Source organism: Hippocampus zosterae, chromosome 7 (assembly GCF_025434085.1).
Source record: "Hippocampus zosterae strain Florida chromosome 7, ASM2543408v3, whole genome shotgun sequence".
In the NCBI taxonomy this organism is placed as follows: Eukaryota; Metazoa; Chordata; class Actinopteri; order Syngnathiformes; family Syngnathidae; genus Hippocampus; species Hippocampus zosterae.
In genome coordinates, this window is record NC_067457.1 from 8,088,497 (window position 1) to 8,108,538 (window position 20,042).

At 40.4% G+C, this 20,042-nt stretch overlaps 1 protein-coding gene across 1 annotated transcript in view; it reads right to left on the bottom strand.

Annotated features, from left to right (window-relative positions):
• The window catches only part of dnah9 (dynein, axonemal, heavy chain 9), a 113,709-nt gene that overhangs the window by 54,266 nt on the left and 39,401 nt on the right, over positions 1–20,042 (bottom strand). The window contains exons 34-47 of the mRNA XM_052072036.1: positions 17,555–17,659; positions 14,884–15,041; positions 14,678–14,816; positions 13,294–13,581; positions 11,583–11,793; positions 11,362–11,489; positions 10,745–10,853; positions 9,721–9,868; positions 8,727–8,901; positions 7,962–8,135; positions 7,051–7,258; positions 6,364–6,529; positions 5,257–5,359; positions 4,544–4,783 (exon numbers count right to left, since the gene is read on the bottom strand). Coding sequence (XP_051927996.1) covers positions 4,544–4,783; positions 5,257–5,359; positions 6,364–6,529; positions 7,051–7,258; positions 7,962–8,135; positions 8,727–8,901; positions 9,721–9,868; positions 10,745–10,853; positions 11,362–11,489; positions 11,583–11,793; positions 13,294–13,581; positions 14,678–14,816; positions 14,884–15,041; positions 17,555–17,659 — 2,352 coding nt within the window. The remainder of the gene's footprint in view (positions 1–4,543; positions 4,784–5,256; positions 5,360–6,363; positions 6,530–7,050; positions 7,259–7,961; positions 8,136–8,726; positions 8,902–9,720; positions 9,869–10,744; positions 10,854–11,361; positions 11,490–11,582; positions 11,794–13,293; positions 13,582–14,677; positions 14,817–14,883; positions 15,042–17,554; positions 17,660–20,042) is intronic.

Genomic DNA, 20,042 nt, shown 5'->3' on the forward strand with positions numbered 1-20,042 from the left:
TGGTTCTTTGCGGTTAGTCTGCGTGAGAGTCTGAGTAGTCTATGAGAGATTTATGGCAGTAGACTGAGAGATTTATGGCAACCTGCTTCGCGCTGAGCTAAATGTTTGCCACTGTCCGGTTCAATGCTAACTCCGTGCAATGTTTGTAGGGATATCATAACAACAATACACAACTGGAGAAATAATAACCTGCCTAATTGCTAAATCGGGATGCTCATAGTCATTAAACTGAAGGAACCTGGAGTGGGCGAGTGTGGTACCTCCCAAAAGTCCAGTTTGTCAACTTTTGATCTAACTATATATTCATAAAATATGCATGAATATATTTGCATCCTCTTGTAAAGCCAGTAATAAAATATTGGCTGCAAGTTTTTAACCCTTTCATGCACCAATAATGATAATCTGTAACATGCTAATATGATAAGCCGTCCACTGTCGTGACCGATGTCCCTGAAAGGGGTTAATATGTGAAGCATTGGATATATTTACACCTATTAGAAACAAACCGAGAGCTAGATACGAAACAAACAACAACAACAACAAAAAATCTAATAAGCTGAAAAACGTGGACGCCAGAGCACCAATCTGCCAAATTGGTCTCAATGCGAAGGATATGTCACAACAAAAGATTTTTCAAACAGAGTTTACAGCTGTATTTGTATTTCACCCAAAATCATTTCAAAACTTGTTCCAATAAAGCACAGAATGGGTCTAAGAACTTGACCTAAAGATGATATCGACAATTCATGGATTTGATAACACAACAAGGAAACATGTAACTCCCAAAAAATAAAAATAAAAAATGGTGATGTGTAACTGTGAATGTAATAACTGTGTGTGAATTTTATTCAACATAAAAATGGACGGTCAATGTTAATGCGTTTCTTGCTTTGGCCCAAAGATGAAAATCTCAGTCGCCACTGGGGACCAAACACGCAAAATTCAGGTTTTTAACACAGCTTCTCTCACTCGCACAAACATATGGACCTACAAGGAATTTTGAGTTTTTAACACACTTAAAACTCATTCAGTATCAGCTAATTCTAAGCCAAGTCTGAAAAGACATAAAAACGTCTTTGGGAGTGAATGAGTTAAGAGACATACTTTTTTTTGTACTATGGAATGAAGTGAGATGGTGAACATGCAAACTCCCTCACAGCAAACCAGAAACAATTGTCAATATCCTCTTTTGAAATCCTAAGACGTGTTTTTTTTTTCTCTCAGGTTCAGAAAGATTCCCATCAACAGAATCATCTCTGGGGAGGGCCGAGCCAGTTGAAGCTGAAGGTGACAATTGCGTCCTGAGTCCATTTTGTTATGTCGCATATGTAGTGTAGTTTGTGTGAGGCAATATGTGGACGAATCAGACACAGCTGACATTATTACCACTACTTGAGATCGAAATGCTTTCCTCAAGTACTCGATGAATCATCTAATACTTGGACTTTTAATAGATCTTTTTTTTTTTCCGCTTCATTGCACTGCCTAATGGTGTGAATAACTACAGCCCACACTTTCTAAGTGCGCTTGAGCAAAACAAATCATTCTATGCGGGGAAACTGTGTAGTTGTAAAATAAAATATAAAATACAGAGCACCTTTTTTGTATTACATTGTTTTAACAGTGGACGACACATTTTTAGTGTGGTCACGATCAAATAGTTTTCAAATTACCGTATTTTCTGAACTATAGGGCAGCACTCGGGGTATAAGGCGCACCTTCAATAAATGGCCTATTTTAAAACTATTTTCATGTTTATATTGGTCCCTTTGAAAACAGCATCCTGCATATAAATCTGCATAAATAACGTAACTTGGCTATACTCATCACAGGACTTGACTTAATTCGATCTCTGGAATTCAGCAGTTACATCACTTCTGTTTTGTGGAGGGTCTCATGGTCATTATAATGCATGGGGGAAGCGCAATTTGGAGATAAGGAAGTCCAGAGAATAAAGTAAACATGAGAAGATAACACCAGCAAAGAAAAAGGGGAAAAGGTATAAATGCTCTGTTTCCTACCCTCGAGGAAAAACCTTAATACATAAATAAATTGCCTAATTATTTCAGTCGAGGTAAACATCTCAAGTGCCCAAATGACCAAAAGTGCTGGCTTTCAAAACTAAATGGTCAGTTGGAGACATTCGGGCAGGCTTTTGTAGTTGTCAACAAAGACTATACTTTCCGACCTGTGAAAAGTGTAACCGTGGTACTGTAAGGGCAATTACTGTTGAAGTACAGATGAGAGCGAGGAGAGTGCCAACCTATTCTTATCTGTCAAGCGGCATTACAGTCAGTTTTGAAACATGTCTGCTCAGAAAAAAATAAATAAACAGTGCTGCTCTGAAAAAAATAGAAAACATCATTTCCTGTATGTACCTCACGAAACATGTCTGCTGATCATAATATACAGGTCCTCAGTGACTTTTCCAGACACCCTTGTATGACAGAAAAACTCAGAACAAGCTTCCCAAGCCTGTAACTCGATTTTCCTTTTTTTTTTTTTTTTTTTTTCTATTTGTGCAAAGACAGACACGAATGAAGAAAAACGTCGGATTGGGTGTCAGTTGCGTCTTGGATCGCATAGCGCAGGCCCGTTCAACCACTCGACTGTGTACGATTAAACTTTTTTATGGGGTCATTAGGGCTTGAGCTTTGGGATGCTAATTATGTCAAATCCCCAAGTTTAGCATCGTCAACTTTAAAACATGAACTCATTATCAGACTTTACCATATAATTTGCAAGTTTAAGTTCTCCTCGTCTCGCGGTGGTACTTTTTTGGAAATTTAGATTTTCTTGCTTAGAGTTTTACATTGAAATTTCAGCTTGACAACATAAATGTACTTTGTCTCAGTTACTGCAACGGTCAATAAGCTGAACTAAAAACATCTAACAAATGATGAAGTTAAACGTTGCCACATAAATGGAAAACATTCATGTAAATTGAAGAATCAGGAGAAATGTAGTCAGTCCTATGAGCCGAATGCTGCGTTCAAACCGAACGCAAATTGAGTATTTCTGGCGACGCATTTCTCATGTCTCATAGCTGATCGGACAGCGCAAAAAAGGTTTGATAATGGTGTGCGATGAAGATGACATATACAGTCATTGCTTTCACTTGTTTAATGCTGTTGAGCTAGCAACCCAGATAGCATTTAGCACTAGCCAAAGTAATAACAACCGAGATTGACTATCGATGTGCAAAGTTGTTTTGTTTTGGGGGTTTTTTGGCCCGCTCAAAGCAACCCCGTGTAGTCGCACAGCGAACAAAAGCAAGCGAGACATGCTGCGCTACCCAATATTTCGTTTCGGGTTCCGAACATGATGGCCAGCTATATGGAGCAGGTTTAGAGCCTTTAGACCAGACCTGGGCCAAGTATGGGCGGGGGCCACATCCAGAGTATCTGACCGACGCTCACAGTGACCATGAAGCCAAAATAAAACGCAAAATATGTGGTGCTTTTATTTTGAAAGCTATTTTGTGTGCACAGGTGGAAAAAATAATCATGTATTTTCTAAAATAATAATATACATATCATACGTATCGACACATGAAGCAATTACTGAAACCAGACAATCCGCTTTTTCGAAATGCATTAAAATTATATATATATATATATATATATATATATATATATATATATATATATATATATATATATATATATATATATATATATATATATATATATATATATATATATTATATACTAGATTAGATATCCCATCTATATTAAAATATAGACAAAGTTGAGGTTAGCGTGTTGGCTTGGACCTTGGCAAGCACTCCAGTTTCTCATATAGGCACTTTGCGAAATTAATCCCCCCCCCCCACACTTTCGACTAAACTGTTCAGGAATCTTATGTAGTATGTTTTCTTCTCCTTCAAGTGTTAGTATTGTTCATATATTAACCAGAAATTGCAGGACTCAAGTTTCAGCTATTACATCAGCAAATTTTAATCAGGGCATTTGAGTGATTATAGTTCATTGCGCCTATATATTGCAATATCAGAAAAAGACTTACGAGCTATCTTGGTAAATTCCCAGGTGGATTTATGAAAATTGAAGTTCCTATAACCAAGCAGCTTGAGGCATTAATTATACAATGGAATATGTTAAATCAAAGAGCCTGCCCTCCATGAAAGCGTGGAATATTTTGACTTAAATATTGCCCCCAAAGCGCCTCCCATGTTGAGCTTTCGTGCCCTGATATTATATTCTTTAAATACATGAAGTCATCAGTAATACCCGTGCGAGTGCAAAGCCATTATATATTCCAGACTTATTTCTGGCTTTCAGGGCACAGCTATTAAATCAATAATCATTTAAATGAAAAATTTGTGACAGTAGCTTTGCTTTTTCCATGTGGGAAGTGGAGCCGTGAAAATAGAGAGTGGAATAACTTGACAGCGGTGAGTGACTTATAAAGGTGACCTCTGACATCGGATGGTGAATAGATTTAACCTGAGGTTGTTCTCTTCAAGTAAATCCCACGCGGATGACTCCCGATCCTTTATGGCTGTTTGTCATCTATGTGCTACCTGGAAGATATTGGAGAGGTCTCGCAGGTTGAAGATGTAGTGGAACTTGACTGCAGTGGGGAGGAAGGCGGAGGCAACGCTCAGATGCAGAGCCAGCGCTAACTGGACCAGAGTGGGGCAGCTCTTTCGTATGCTGGCTGTGAATCCATCGTTCTGCAGGTGCCGCGACAAAATGGAAGTGTAGATGGTCGTGAGGGCGTCGGCTCCAGGGAAAGAAAGGGAAATGACCGAGAAGTGGCGCTGTGGAGAAAAATATTTTGTTTAAAAAAAGCTGATTGCAGAGCAGCAATCAGAGGGACATCGAAAAGAATCATGCATGTACTGTTGTGCTGCTTAGGAGGGAAGCACGGCAAGATCAAACCAACGTCTCTGATGAAAAAATGTAGTAAACATTTGTTGAGCAGTGCAATTAATAAATCAAATGAGTTTCTAATGAGCAGTTATTGACACCAGCACACTTGTGCTGCGGTTAGATTTTTGTAGTGTTTACATCATTTTGAGCATTTATAAATTGTGCAAAAATCCAAGTCCAGTTTGAGCAATTTTATATATTGGTGTCGTCCTAAGACAAACACGTATGTCCATTTTTTTGTTTTATTTTTTTGTCATCTTTTAAATTTTTATGTGACTGGAATAAGTAAAAAGTAAACATTACAACATTTGAAATATAACCATGACTCATCAACTGTGTGAGTATTTGTGCGGAAAAATACCTGAAGCCTCGGATTGATGGTAAAGCTTCCAGCCGTGGGGTTCATACAGGACACATACTGAACATGTTGTATTTCCTTCAAAAGGAACTTATTACGGTCATACCTTGAAGAACACAGAACAATCATCAACTACTGGTCATGTAAAGTTAAGCCAGTATATTTTCCACGTCAGGCATAAACCTCCAAATTTGGTCCCATTTCCTATCTTTCACAAATCGACACCATTGATCAGTTGTTGACACAAGTATGTTAATTTTACAAATTTATTGACTGATCTTAAATGTTGGCAATGGCTTGCTCTCTTTGATAAAGCAAGATTAATTGCTCACGGGATATTCTATTGGCGATGAGATGCTGCCCAATGTCGGTGACATGCTTCAACACTCATAAACGGCACGTCGTCAACACGTTGTGCCGCAGCTAAGTAGACTGCTCAATTTTGCAAGCCTTAAAGCTCGAGCATATCGCAACTAGTCTGACCAACCATGTTCAGGATGGTCACGAAAACAAGAAACAAAATCTGGGCAAGGGAGGATCATGTTCATCACTCTCATAAAATTCCCCCAACTTTCTGAATACAAAACAAAACATGGTTTTTATCACAGCGGCCGTTCCTCTTAATCATAGGTGTCAAACCCAAGGCCCGGGGGCCAGATCTGGCCCTCCACATCATTGTATGCGGCCCACGAAACCAACTCAAACATGCCACCTTCCACAATGCTTGCTAAAATCTCGACCAAAATTTAAAATTCACATATGTAATAAATAAGAGACTTATTGTCAGAATTGTCTTGTGACCAAACCCCTCATTTCAGAAACTGAAACAATAGTTGAAAACCATTATTACTCTATTGACTGTTTTTATTTGGTTTCAGTCATAACAGCCCTCCAAGAGAAACTAAATTATTTGGTTTTACATTCATCAGCCACTGCCACTCCATAATCGAAATTAACCATTTCAGTGTTAGTATATGCCAAAATTGTCATCTAATTAAGCTGTGTAACAAACCTTATATGACACTTAAAATTCCCTAGATAAAAAGGAGGCTTCATGAACTTTTGCTTATGACTTTTTTTTTTTAATTACTGTCAGTAAAAGTGGTGTACCAGTGGTTGTAGTCCATATGTTGACGTATTAGTGTGTGAGGTTGGACTGTGCCATATGCATCCACCTCGGGCATATTCAAGTCATCTATGAAGTAGATCAATCTTCTGCTGCCAGGAGGTCCGTAGTTGCGTCCTGCCTTTTTCTCAAGTGGTTTTTCCAACACGGCTATGAGGCAGACAAAAAGGTTAAAAGTGCACAATGTTTTGCGGAATTTATTAGCTTATGAAGTCACTGCCACTCCATCCATCCGTTTTCTGATCCCCTTATCCTCATGAGGGTCGCAAGGATCATACCCCAGCCACTTGGATGTCTGACTAAACGTAAACACTGTCAGGGGACTTTCGTGAAGTGAAAATACCTAACTGAGAACCAAGTGATAAAGAAACGACAAGATCCAAATTACCTTCATTTTACTGTTTTGGCGGCGTAACATCAGCATTGATTCAGAGTTTTGTTGATGTGACCTCTGAAAATGTAAATCCTATATTTACTCGACTTGCCCATAATATCGTCCGTGCGCTTGACAAACTATTTGACAGCAGGGTTTTTGTTTTTTTTGTTTGTTTGTTTTTTTCTTATCACATGTTTGTGCATTTCGGTATTACAATTGGAAAGGGACTTTAATCAAACAATGTCGACGAATAGTGGGGAGTATACTGTATGAACAAATCACGGTGCATTGATACCTTGCAGCATAGCAGATGTGGTATAATAGTTGAAAGGAACATTTGTAACCACGTATTTGTCAGCGTCCAGCGATGTCAGTTTGTCCGCAACCAGGACGGACTTCCCGGTGCCAGCGTTCCCGACGAGCATGACGGGCCGACGGTGCTCCAGCAGCCGGTCTATGAAGAAACGCACTCGAATGGTCTCTGCCGTGTGAACGAGACAAGCCTGGATAAAGGAAACATTGACGTTGTTTGTGTGATGAGCAGCTGATTCATTATTATTATTATCCTGACAGGATACACCATCAAGTTGATGTAGCAGGACAACAGGACATGAATCCTAATCGCAGAATATTATTTTTCTAATAAAGCTGTGCTATGATGTCATTGGCATTAACATATTTTCCACACAAAAAGGCGTACTGGATTATGAGATGCACCTTCAATGAAAGGCCTATTTTGTAATTCTTTTCATACATTGGGCGCACCGCATTATAAGACGCAATCTACAATGCAGCCACGAGATGGAGCTACGCTCAAGGAAACGCCAACAGAACGATCAGATGTCAGTAAAACGTGTTTAATAAAGCAGTGACACAGTTCACTGCTTTTCAACAGCAAGTTTTAACATTGACTCATTAACGTTGAACTCCCTTGCCACTGTTCTATTTCCGTGTTCAACTGCATAACCCGATCGCCTTAAGTTTGAACTCTGCGTTGTCAGCGTGGCTCGAGCAAGGAGCCATTTGGGGGTTGAAATATTATCGTAATGACTATACACAAGTGTCCAGAAAATCTGAGGTGGCAAAAAAAGAAAAAAAAACAGCAAACCTGGAGTCTCGCTGAAACACATAGAGACCCTCGTTAAAAGTTGTGAAATTTTTGTCACCCCTCGTCCAACATGAACCAATCGCACATCGTCATGGTACCTGAAGTGGGGTGTCGGCGTCCATCTCAAACATTGGCACCATTTTGGACCAGGGTTCAAACTTTTTGCTTTCCGAGTCAACGTAGTAATCAAACACCGTGCCTTGGGATGGAAACTTGATGCTTTTGAACACCGCCACCCACCACTTGCTGAACTCCACTCTGTAGTCGACCAGCTTCATTCACACAGAGAGACCACATGGGTTTCAGTCAATATCCTAAAATGGTTTCCACTCTGTTTGGAGATATGGATCAGTGTGTTTCATTCAATCAGATATGGGGAAAAAAAAAAACGAGAATAGAAATAAAAACAATAAAAAAACAGGCACCGCCTAACAGTTAAATAGTGAAAAATGAAAGATGGCAGACAGCCTTTATGCATCCATTTGTCTCCTTCAGATAGCGAGGGACAGTATCCTCATCACCTTCTGACTGACAGCACCTTGACTTCCATTTTTCCCGCTCAACTACTTGCTGTTCTATCCCTGTAACCTCCTCCAACTCTCCAGTCGATAAAACCACTTAGCATTTAAATGCATCTGTGATGGGGAAATAAAGGGGAGTACATTTCTCCTCGGAGAGAACAGCTTTTATCTTCCAACTTGTATGTATGGATCCCTCGTTTTCTCAAAGGGCTGCCATTTCTTCAATTCAAATGACATTTAAAATTACATTTTGGAAGCAGAAAAACCACAAGGTTTTGAATAATATTTTCACGACACAACCTTTTAACATCTTTTAAATATGCCGAGATGCATGAACAGTACCTGATCTTGGAACAAAGCTCCCCCAAAGGCCCACACAGCAGCAAAAACGAAATACAGCTCATAAAGTTCTTTTGCAGAGTCAGGCGGGACATTTTCCGGTGTCAGCAGGCACTCAAGCAAATAACAAAGCATCTGGACCATACTCTGGTCAGGGATCGGGATGATTGTTTTAAACCTTTAAAAAGAAAAAAAAGTGCCATCAGACTGAAGACCAATGAAACTCACTCAAACATTCTACGCACGATCATATTATCACAGCCTATCTTCCCTCGTTTGGTAAAAACTCACCTATTTACTGATTTCATTGTCAGATATAGCTGCGGCACCACTTTCTGGCACACTGGTGCCAAGGACCATGTTTTGAAATGAGTTAAGGAGCTTCATTTGGGGTTTGGTGTTGATTGAGTCGATTTTATTATACCGTATTTTCTGCACTACAATGAAAGACCCATTAAAAAAAATATATATATAAGGTGCATATAATAAATATAAGCTACAATCGTGGCTGCGGCTGCGTTATGCATCCACTAGATGGAGCTACGCTACAGGGAATAGAATACAATACACTGCAGCAGTATTTATACAGCGATTTCACAACCGCTGCAGCTGGAACAAAGCGCTTCACGGAACATTTAAAATACAACAATCAAGGAATCAGAATATTGAGCCATATATAAGGTGCATCGGATTATAGACCGCACTGTTGGCATTTGAGAAAATTTAATGCTTTCAGGTGCAACTTATAATGTGGAAAACATGGTATTTGACATCATGGCACGGTGATGTATTCATTTTTTTGGGCTTTACACTAAGAAGCAAAATATTCATCTGCCTCAGTTTTTCTTTATTATAGACAGCAACACTGTAAATTTCCTATCTTAAGAATCCAAATGTTTTGAGTCAGTTTGTTTCAGCCCAATGCACCCTCTCTGCCCATATAATGGCAAATGCTGCCGTTTCCTACTGATAATACGCGATAAGAAAAATGACTCGCCTCATTCTCATGGCCCCCAGGCAGGGGGGGAGGTATTTGTCGAATAGAATGGTCAGGTTAGCCTTCTCTGATTGCTCCTCCCTGCTGTCAATCCAGCTTGACACCAAAGGGTTCCAGCCCAAGTCTCCCGGATTTATGTACAGGATTCCTGAAGAGAGCGGGACAGATGGAGCTTTAATTCATAATACCCACATTGCATCCGCCCTCAAGTAGGATTGACGCACATAATGGATAATGAAATAAAACATGCTGTTGATACACTGTTGTTTTGATGTTAAAATATTCTAACGGTAATTAAATTGTCATGAATACGAATTGAAGTCAGAACTGTGAGCCACTATCACATTTATCACAGCCTGACAAACTTCATAACACAAGGTTCCTATAATTATATTTTTACCGCCCCCCCTCAAAAAAAAACTGTACAAAAATCAGCACTTATGTGTGCACTTATATGCAAATTATTTCATGTGACGTTGCCTTATACTTGAGTGAAAAGTTAATAGTGTGGCAGCTAAAAAAAAAATAAAATTACTTGTCTTTTGAATGCAAATGCTTTGTTTCTAAGATTAACTGTGTAGGTTGAACATGTACTCACAAAATTGTGTTTAGCCCGGAAAATCAAAAGGTCATGTAATTTATGGGGGAGCTCAAATCTCACTACACCTGATTCTAATTTTCAAATGGTGGTAGAAGTCATGACACATTTGTCCCTGCCCATCATAAAGGCCCTCAAAAAACAAAACTAATTGAAACAACAAAAATTTTATGTTGATAAAGATAACTAAAAACTAGCTTTCATTTTAACAAAAATAACATTTTTGTGGCTATTAATTTTAATTTGGAGTTGATTGACGTTGGAAATTTGGATGGACTTTGGCACTTTGGAATACAAGGGATGGAAAGCAAGACCATCCGATCTTAGACATCCCCTCTTTTATTTTTTTGTCACTAAAATGAATAGAACCTGACAAAAAATAAATAAAAATGAAATAACTATACTCTGTATAGATCGATCGTGTACCTGCTCTGGATACAGTTGCAGGGGTAGCAGTCCGAAGGTGGCTGATCTCAAATACCAGTCTCATTGTTGAGTTCAGAGGGATCCGTTCATTACTGGCCAGGGTCAGAACCTCGATATAAGAAGAAACAATATTTATACACGATATATCCACATATATTGGACTAAAGTTTGTGTCCACGTTTCAATGATATACAAGCATATGTATTTACCGTTATGATTTGCATGACATTGCCTGCAGGCTAAAATGAGTTACCGTATTTTCCGCACTATAAAGTGCTTCAGAGTATAAGGCGCACCTTCAATGAATGGCCGATTTTCATATATAGTGCGCACCGCATTATAAGTTGCATAAAATAGAAGCCGTAATAATGGCAGCAGTTGCGTTATGCATCCACTAGATGGAGCTTAGCTAAAGGGAATACAATACAGCTTCATTTATATTTTTCACAACCGCTGCAGCTGAAACTAAGCGCTTTAGAGGACATTACAGAATATGGATCCTTAAATAAGGCGCACTGTCAGCTTTTGAGGAAATTGAATACTTTTAGGTGCGCCTTATAGTGCAGAAAAAGATACTTTGACAAAAACAACTAATACTCTTAATGTAACGTCAGCACCTTGTTGTCATCCATGACTGTGTTGAGTGACTCAATCCACATTGGGTCAATGTCTCCATCCAGAACGATCCACTTTGGTCCACTGTGACTGATATTGGAGAGTTCACGCATTATCGAAGAAAACAAACCTGTGAGATACAATATGCAAGCATTTTGGGTCAAATCGGGATATTCCACAGCTCAGATTGGACAATTGGTTCAATGAATGAATCCTTCGTCACCATCTTTCCACTCTCTGGTTGACGGGTTGATGATGCCAAAAAGCTCATCATTCGTCACAGCTTTTGGGTTCAGATCCACCCACACGGGTCGACGTTTTGTGTTCTGGTACGTTTTTTGGAGTGACCTCAGCACCTGGCTTTTCCCAGTCCCGGCATTCCCGATCACAAACACCGAGTGACGCACGGTCAAAAGCTCTTCTAGTTGAACCACCTAGCACAACAGATAGAAAGAAATATTGAAACATGTTTTGTTTGAGAATCACAGAAAAAAAAAGACACGGAGTGACTGTTTTCTTCCTCCGATTCATTTCCTCATCCTGAACTTTTGTGCTTGCATACGTGAAATGGACGGAGACCTAATCTGTCCTCGAATATAATCTTGTTTTTGAAGCAAGGCATCCGCTGTCTGACACCGAGGTATGTGTTTTAATATGTCATCGGACTATTTTGCTTTTCACTGAATGGTTCCCGCTATTTTTCCATGCTCCCACCTCCCACTCGTAGTTTTTCAATACGGAATTCCTATGCGACAGTAATCTGGAGGGGGGGGGGGGGCAATAATGAGCACGCATGGGAAGCAGTTGTTGATTTTTGTTGAGGACTATTGTTACTTTGGACACGCTCTATAGGGTAAAAAAAATGTCCGTCGTTTGAGAGTGAACCATCGTATTGAATAACATTTCCGTAATTGTTTCGCTGATCCCCTGAGTTCAGAAGGGACACGACAAGCATGTGCGAAAAGAGAGAGAGAGAGAGAAAGAAAAAAGGGCTTTCTTCCCATTTTCGACTCCAACATACAGATGGCGAGCTCAATCAATGCCATATCGATGTTGCTCCTCGGGGTTCCTCATCCGCTTCCATTCAGTGAGAGCCCAGGTGGTTTTCCACTCTCAAAGGCCCCGGCTGATTACAACTTTGATGTGAAAGAGTCGAACGCTAGCACGGGCTAATGCTAAAGGCAAGCAGTCTTTCTCACTCTGCTACTTTCCCCCTCGTGTTGCGCGAAATCAAAAGGTTGGCTGCACAAACAAAGACAGTAAAAGTTCAAGCTCTGGAGGGGGGGGGGATGGTTGTTATTGATCGCGCTGCCATTCTCTCGCTCTCTCTCTCTTTTTTTTTCTGTGGCTGTCTCGCACAATGCCAAGGTTAAGTTGTATGTTGCAGTCCCGGCCACCATTGATGTTGTGTGATGTGGTTTCCGTATCCATTTAACCTGAGGCGAATTGCACTCATTTTCCCGTGGTCCCGTGTTCATCCGTCTATGACATAAGATGCCTTCTTCCAGGCATGTGTTATCAGTTTGTAATATAACGAAAGGCACGGGATCGGCAGTTCAGCCAGCCGAAGCCTCATCGCGGCGAACCACTGCCGTCTGCAATATTTGCGCAATTCATCCAAAAATCTCAGACATGTTGGACACTAATGGCCCTTTCCCATCGGAGGATTAGGATGAGGAGTAAACAGGTTTTGGTGAGAACTAAGATAAATCTGAATGAAAGTGCCACAACTGTAATATCTTTCTAAATTGTTAAAGATGAAATCCCATTAAGGGACTTTGTTGCTACTTCTCAGACATCTTGCGATTGCATTTTTTTTCCCCTCTCTGTCCTTGGTCTCGCAAACAGCTCGCACTCGTGTGCGTTTTGAATTCATTGTCAACCAAATCAAATCCGATGCAGCACAGGCAATCAAGAAATTAGGTTTACTGTACCTTGAGTACAAAATTTTCCTCAGCCTGCAACTTAATGTCAAGAATAGATTTCTTCACATGCTTCTCAAAGTGCAGGTCTATTTTCCTGGGGACATCCAGAGCGGGGAACAGGTCACCTATCAACCCCATGAATACAGGCATGTCATCCGTCACGATTTTGGGGATGTTGAAATCTCTCAGGGCTCTCATCAATACTTGATCCTCAGCACGGCTGGTATCTCCTCTCTTGAGTGAACCAGCAACCACCAGTACAGACTTAATGGCACGGAGGCCCCAATCATAGTGGTCCTTTGGAGAAAGAAGGAAGACGCAGTAATAGTTAGTAGCACACTGGCTGACATGGAGCTGGGTGGGATCACCTCCCAGACTGTGATCAAGGACAGGCTGAATGTTAGCATCCGCACTGATAGAAAGCAACATTAAGACAGTGTTGACTCTTTTTGGGCGTGGTATCGACAAAAAAAAAAAAAAAGATGATGCACACGGATCCATCCATCTATTTTCCGATACGCTTATCCTCACAAGGGAGGTGGGAGGTGCTGGAGCCTATCCCAGCCGTCTCCGGGCAGTAGGCGGGGGACACCCTGAACCGGTTGCAAGCCAATCGCATGTGCTCACACTCACACAATTTACAGTGTCCAGTCAGCCTGCCATGCATGTTTTGGGAATGTGTGAGGAAACCTGAGTACCCGGAGAAAACCCACGAAGGCCTGGGGAGAACATGCAAACCGCACACAGGGAGGCCGGAGCTGGAATTGAACCTCTGCACTGTGAGGTCGACACGCTAAACACTGGTCCACTGGGCCGTGACTATATAAGTATTCATAAATGTATTATTATTATTTTTTTTTTACATACTCATTTTTTTCGAGTATGTAAAAACACCCGCTTTTAAATCTAGATTGTATTGCAACACCGCATTTATGCAAAAGCATTGGAACAGACAGAACTAAGATTGATTAAAAACCTTGTTCAGTTAAATCCTGGATTTGGTTCAGATACATTGTGGATGTTTGAAGAGAATTGCTGAAAATAATGCACAAAGACCGAGAACTGAGCATTGGGAACCACTGCCATAAAAACACTCATCTCAGCAGTGCGACCCCCTCGACTCTCTGTTGTTTGCTTGGCGACAGACAAGCACCATTTCAACTGTTGACAGGTGCTACCGTTAACCACGGCCATGTCGAGACGTCCCCTGCGTCTCCCAAACAGGAAGCAAAACGCCTTTGTAAAAGGCTGCACTGTCACAGACTTTATGTTTGACTGCTGCCGAATGAAGCTCGTGTGCAAAATTGGCCTCGTGTGACAACAAGCGTGACTGAAAAAGGCTGTTCCCATGATGGAATCTGGTGATCCACAGCTATGAACAGGAATTGACTACCTGTTTTGAAAGCAGTTCTTTGCACAGCGTGTAGAGCGTGATAAACTTGCGAGCAAGAACCCGTGCATCGATGAATCCCTCAGCCACCAACATGATTTCACAGATCAGCTCAAAGTCTGGCACCACCATGGCACATGGTCTGAGGAAAAGTTTGGCTCACTTTGTCTATATGAAATATTCACCAAGGAGGCAGCCGTTTGACTGACCTGAAAAGAGCCTTCAGGTTCTCAGGAAGCTCGGTCCGACCAGCGTAACCAGGATTCATGGTGATGAAGATGCCCACAGTTGGGCAAAGGTTTATGTCTTGGCCCATGAAATTAAATCTCTGTTTCTTATCTCGGATGGCGTCCTGAATACTTTTGACCTGCACACCAGTACAAAAACAAAAAACAAACTTTGCATCTGTTTTTTTGGGTGCAAACGGTGATCACAATTCTCAGATTTTAATGAATCATAACACCTAAGCCAAAATTTCACCATATAATTCTCCCTTTACGAGCAAGTTTGAAGGCGAAGCGGTTTCGCATCTTTTGCAGACACAAACTTTTAGAAAATAAGGCCCATGGAAAATGAACAGTCCAAAATTGTGAAATTATAAATAGCAGAATCAGAGAAAAGTGATCATCTTTCAGCGGTTTCCAAAAGCTGTTTTGCAGTTTCCTTGGGTTAGAATAATACCCTCAAAAGGGTTTGACTAATGTGGTCAAAGAGTGTAACGCACTTGACAGCTGGAAAGAGGAAGAACATCGCTTCATGGATGAGTTCTCGGCAACAGATCACTCGCTCGAATTAGCCCGAGAGAGCGAGCAGGAAAAAGAGAAACTTGCTGCATCACAAAATGCAAAAGTAGGGCATCCAATTGGCTTATTTTTAAAGGGGATGATTGTCTCACTGCAGGTACACTTTGCATATTCATAGTGAACCCTACGTTGGGCACTCATCAAAGTACCGTATTTTCCGCATTATAAGGTGCACCGAAAAGCATTCACTATTCCGACAGTGCGTCCTATAATCCGACACGCCTTATGTATGGTGTTGCACAGTTTCTTTTCCCCATTGAGTTGTTTCCCTGTTAGTGTGTTCCGATCCCATCTAGCGGTGATTATTCACAGTTTGTGAGCTCTGCGTAGCTACCATGAAAGTAAGATAAGACCAAAAGCATAACTAAACAAAGGAAGAAGGAGATAAGCAAGACCTCTAAGGTAGACAAACCTATATAGTTAAAATCCTAATGCAAAGGTAAAAATATAATAATAGTAATTATAACAACAAGATGCAATTCTGGACAAATGTGCACACAGTGTGGTAGGACTTTAGAATATTGATATTACAAGTGTGTATTGGCTGAAATTAAGCTTGAATTTCGCCAATTTATCTTTGTGATGTCACATCTGGCGGCCGTCTGTTTGTATCTGCTTTCCTAATATGGGACTCACCCCGCCACCTGCGTCAAAGCAGACCCCACCGGTAATGTCGGATGTCACCCCGCGATGGTCGCCGTTTCCGCTTTTGGAGGATGGATTAGTTGTGCCTGGCTATGCTTGCTATGGTGGGAGTTTGCTCTGTGTCGCAGGCTTCACTGATGCTGGCCAAGCGGTGAAAACAGGCTGCTGACTGTCACAGCACAGATTTGATGCTCCTCTCTCAAGGTCTACTTCTTCACATATAAGGTACCATGATTTATTATTCATTAAAACCTTGCAACACCTAGTCATTTCTGTGGCTCTTTAAAATTCTCCACGCTCACTTGCGGGGGTCTTGAAGAGAAGACTGCTTGACTTTCATTGCAAGCTATAACAGAAAGGCAAGGGCATAGCACTGACTGTTTTATAGAGCTGTGACTAATGAGCCAGGGGACTCTGGAGCACCGGCACCATTATCAACACGATCGTAATCAGCATCTTTATCAGTTGTATATGATGCGACATGACAGTTCCACTTACATGAAAATCACGTCAAAACGGGCAAAGGCGGGATTACAAATGCACGTGAGACAGCGGCCACAAACAAAGGCTTCTTTTGATGCGGGAGAGCAGAATGCGCAATGACAGAAGAGCCGACATCAGCCGAAACATAGAAACGGCCCGACTTCTAACGGTCTAGCTAGGTCAGGCGCGTTTATACTTGTGTGTTTCTATGTATGAGGTGGAGGGATTGTGAAGACTGGAGCTGACTGGATCATTGTGACAGAGAGCATGAAAAAGACTGAAAACCCATCCCAGAGTCTTGACACAGGAGCTCATACTGATATTGTCGCTGTTTATGAGAAAATGTGTGCTCACTCATAATTGGCATGTATGGCGAACAATTCATTTATCGTTATTTTATTTTAATTTTTTTTATTTTACTGCGCTGAACTTCCTTAGTAGCTGAAACTACAAATTACCCGACTGCAATCGCACAGTTGATTTGATGGTGCAGCTCAATCTGGCAGCAATTGCTTTGAATGATTCGTCAATGCTTACTTGCGCCTAATCCACACAATTTATAACAAGCGATTAATCGATGATCGCCGTCATCCCAGGTTTTCGCCTGAATTCGGTCGGAAGTCGCATCCGTTTGAAGTTAGTTTTTTTTAAACTGATTTAGTAGCAGCCAATTCTGGACTAAGTCTGAAAAGACGTTTAAAAACGTCTTTGGGAGTGAATGAGTTCATGTTCCAGCAAAAATTAACTAATTGCAATAATCTACAAGTGAATGGTGTAAATACAATTTGTGGCTCTTTTTTTCCAAACAAATTGGTTAGACCACTTGACAAATCAGATTGAAGGGTGGAGGGGGGGTGGCAAAAAAGCTGTGGCGCAAAGGCATATTTTCAGAGCTCACAGACTTAAACCAAGAACATGAATTTGAGGGCAGAACATGACATATTCTTACCTGCACGGCCACCACGGACAGCACCTCTACTGAGATCCTGTTGAATTCATCAAAACAGCCCCATGTGCCCGTCTGAGCCAGACCTTTGTAGATGTTTCCACAGGACTGATGGGCAGACCAAAAAGAGAACCGAGAGGATGAATAATCAAATGGACCGTCGGGATAGACACAGAGTGCAGTCAAGACTACAAAAAAAAAATGTCAGTATGTTACAAATACATTTCTTCATTTGCAAAGTCTGAAAGATGAATGCAAGCACAATAATGGACAGTATGTGTTGCCCATAATATTTTTTTGACAAATCGATACTTTTGTCTTCTTCCATGTACAACCTTGTGGCAAAAAAAAAAAAAACATACCTGTCTTGACAAATTACCTAAAACATTTTTTGGGTGGTGGGGCATGGGATTTTAACCTTAAAATGCCAGCTGTATTATACAAATTATCATGACAAGAAAAAAAAAATTGTAGGGTGATGAGCGATTACGGTATAAAACTAAGCAATATGGAAAAAATATTGAAGCTGGTGGAAAACACTAAAAATGTCAACTGGCACTCCCTTTAAAAAACACAATAATGTGAACATTAAAATTGGAATTTACAGGCTTAATATGCTTTTTTTTTAAAACTTTTTTGGGGGGCGAAGTAGCTTTTAGAAAGTCCAAAGTGGTTTCAGCGATTTATGTAAAAAACTAAAATAATATTGCAAAATGACCATTTAACAGCAGTAGGGAAGCGACGGTCCAAATATCACTTCGCTAATCCGTACATCATCAGTGACACCCGAGAATGCGTTATTGTTGGCTAAATGATTGGATCGACACCGATTGCAGTGCACCAACACCCATGCTCTGCGTATGCTGCATTTTCTTTCATTACAAATCGTGCCTTATTCACTAAACAGTACAGAAAAATGGTTTGAAAAAAAATGTGAACTAATGTGAAAATAATCACATATACTAACAAATATATAAAAACTAGAGCTGTCAAACGATTGAAATATTTAATCTAATTAAAAATGCAACTGTCATAATTAACTCAAATGGACTAAAAAATTAATCGTGATTACTCACACATTTTTTATTGTTTCTGAATTTCCTTTTACATTTTTTGTCCTATTTTCCCCCATTTTAATGCTCTCATCAACATGGAATCATGAATCAGTTTTCTATGTGCCAAATGCAAATATTTACTGAAATAACAATTTCGATTTTCAATTTTACATGAAGATTTTTTACTTGGAGCAGTTATTCACACATAATCTCTCACACAATATTACTATCCATCAACAACAGTGAAAACAATGTTTTGTCACACAACAGCTGCTTTAACAGCTTTTTTAATAAAATCAAAACAGGGCAATATAACATTATAAAGTGCACATCTAAGGTAAACTCAGCCTATAGTAGATTTAAACCATGGTTACATACTTCGTTTTTCTCAAGTTTACTGTGAAAACAGCAGTCTGTTTCTGTATGTTTGTTGAAGAATAACGAGACACCGGACACCAGTGTTCATTATGTGCCGCTGTATTCAAAACTGCCCGCCGTACAAAACAGCACACGCACTTCTCCCGTGCTGCTGGGGCAAACCATTCTGAAAGGGAGAGGGGGGGTCACTCCCCCTAACACAGTCAGGCTATGTTGATTGTGTTGGTCCTTCTTGTGTGGAAGTCTCTCTACAGTTTTTGTGTAGACCTCATTTCGAATGACTACACTTGGTTCGATGACAACACTGGAGACGTTTTATTTTCGCTAGGTCGCTACCACTGTCAGACAAACACAGAAGCTCCACCCGCTCTTTTTACATGGACGCAGAACACTGTAACCTTCCACACAAAATAGTTCCAAACAAGTAACAATCGTGTCAGTGGCATACATCTTACACCTGTATGATACAGAGAGAGAGAGAAGAACAGATAACTTTGGTCTTGTCAGTGGAGCAATTGGGCAACTTTTTAAAAGTAAACTTTCCATTCATAAACTCTTTAAGTATCCGTTTTCGGTGTCTCATGCTGCCGCGGCTGGCAAAACAGACATGGGCGTGGACTTCTGCAGCGCGCTTTTTGTTTTGTTCTAGTGTATTTATAGAGCAACGTAACATCCGCTTGTGACGCGAGCCGCGTTAATCTCGCGAGAAAATTTTTAATCCCGTTAAAATTCAGAAGATATCCTTTATTCGTCCCACACTGGGGAAATTTACATTTAAATTAATGCCAATAAAAACGAGCTAAACTGACAGCTCTAATAAAAACATTATCAGAATATTTGTATGGATATTGTTTAATATTGTTTGATGTGAAACCCCCAATACAAAGTTGACTACATATTAACCGTTTCATGCCCCCTGTAACCTGATAAACTGTCCACTGTCGTAACCGCTCTAGCTAAAAGGGTTAAAGGCCATCTTTGTTGAACTCCAAATTGTATCTTTGAGTATTATACAGTACATCTGTGTATGATTTCCTTTTCAGTACAATGAACAAATG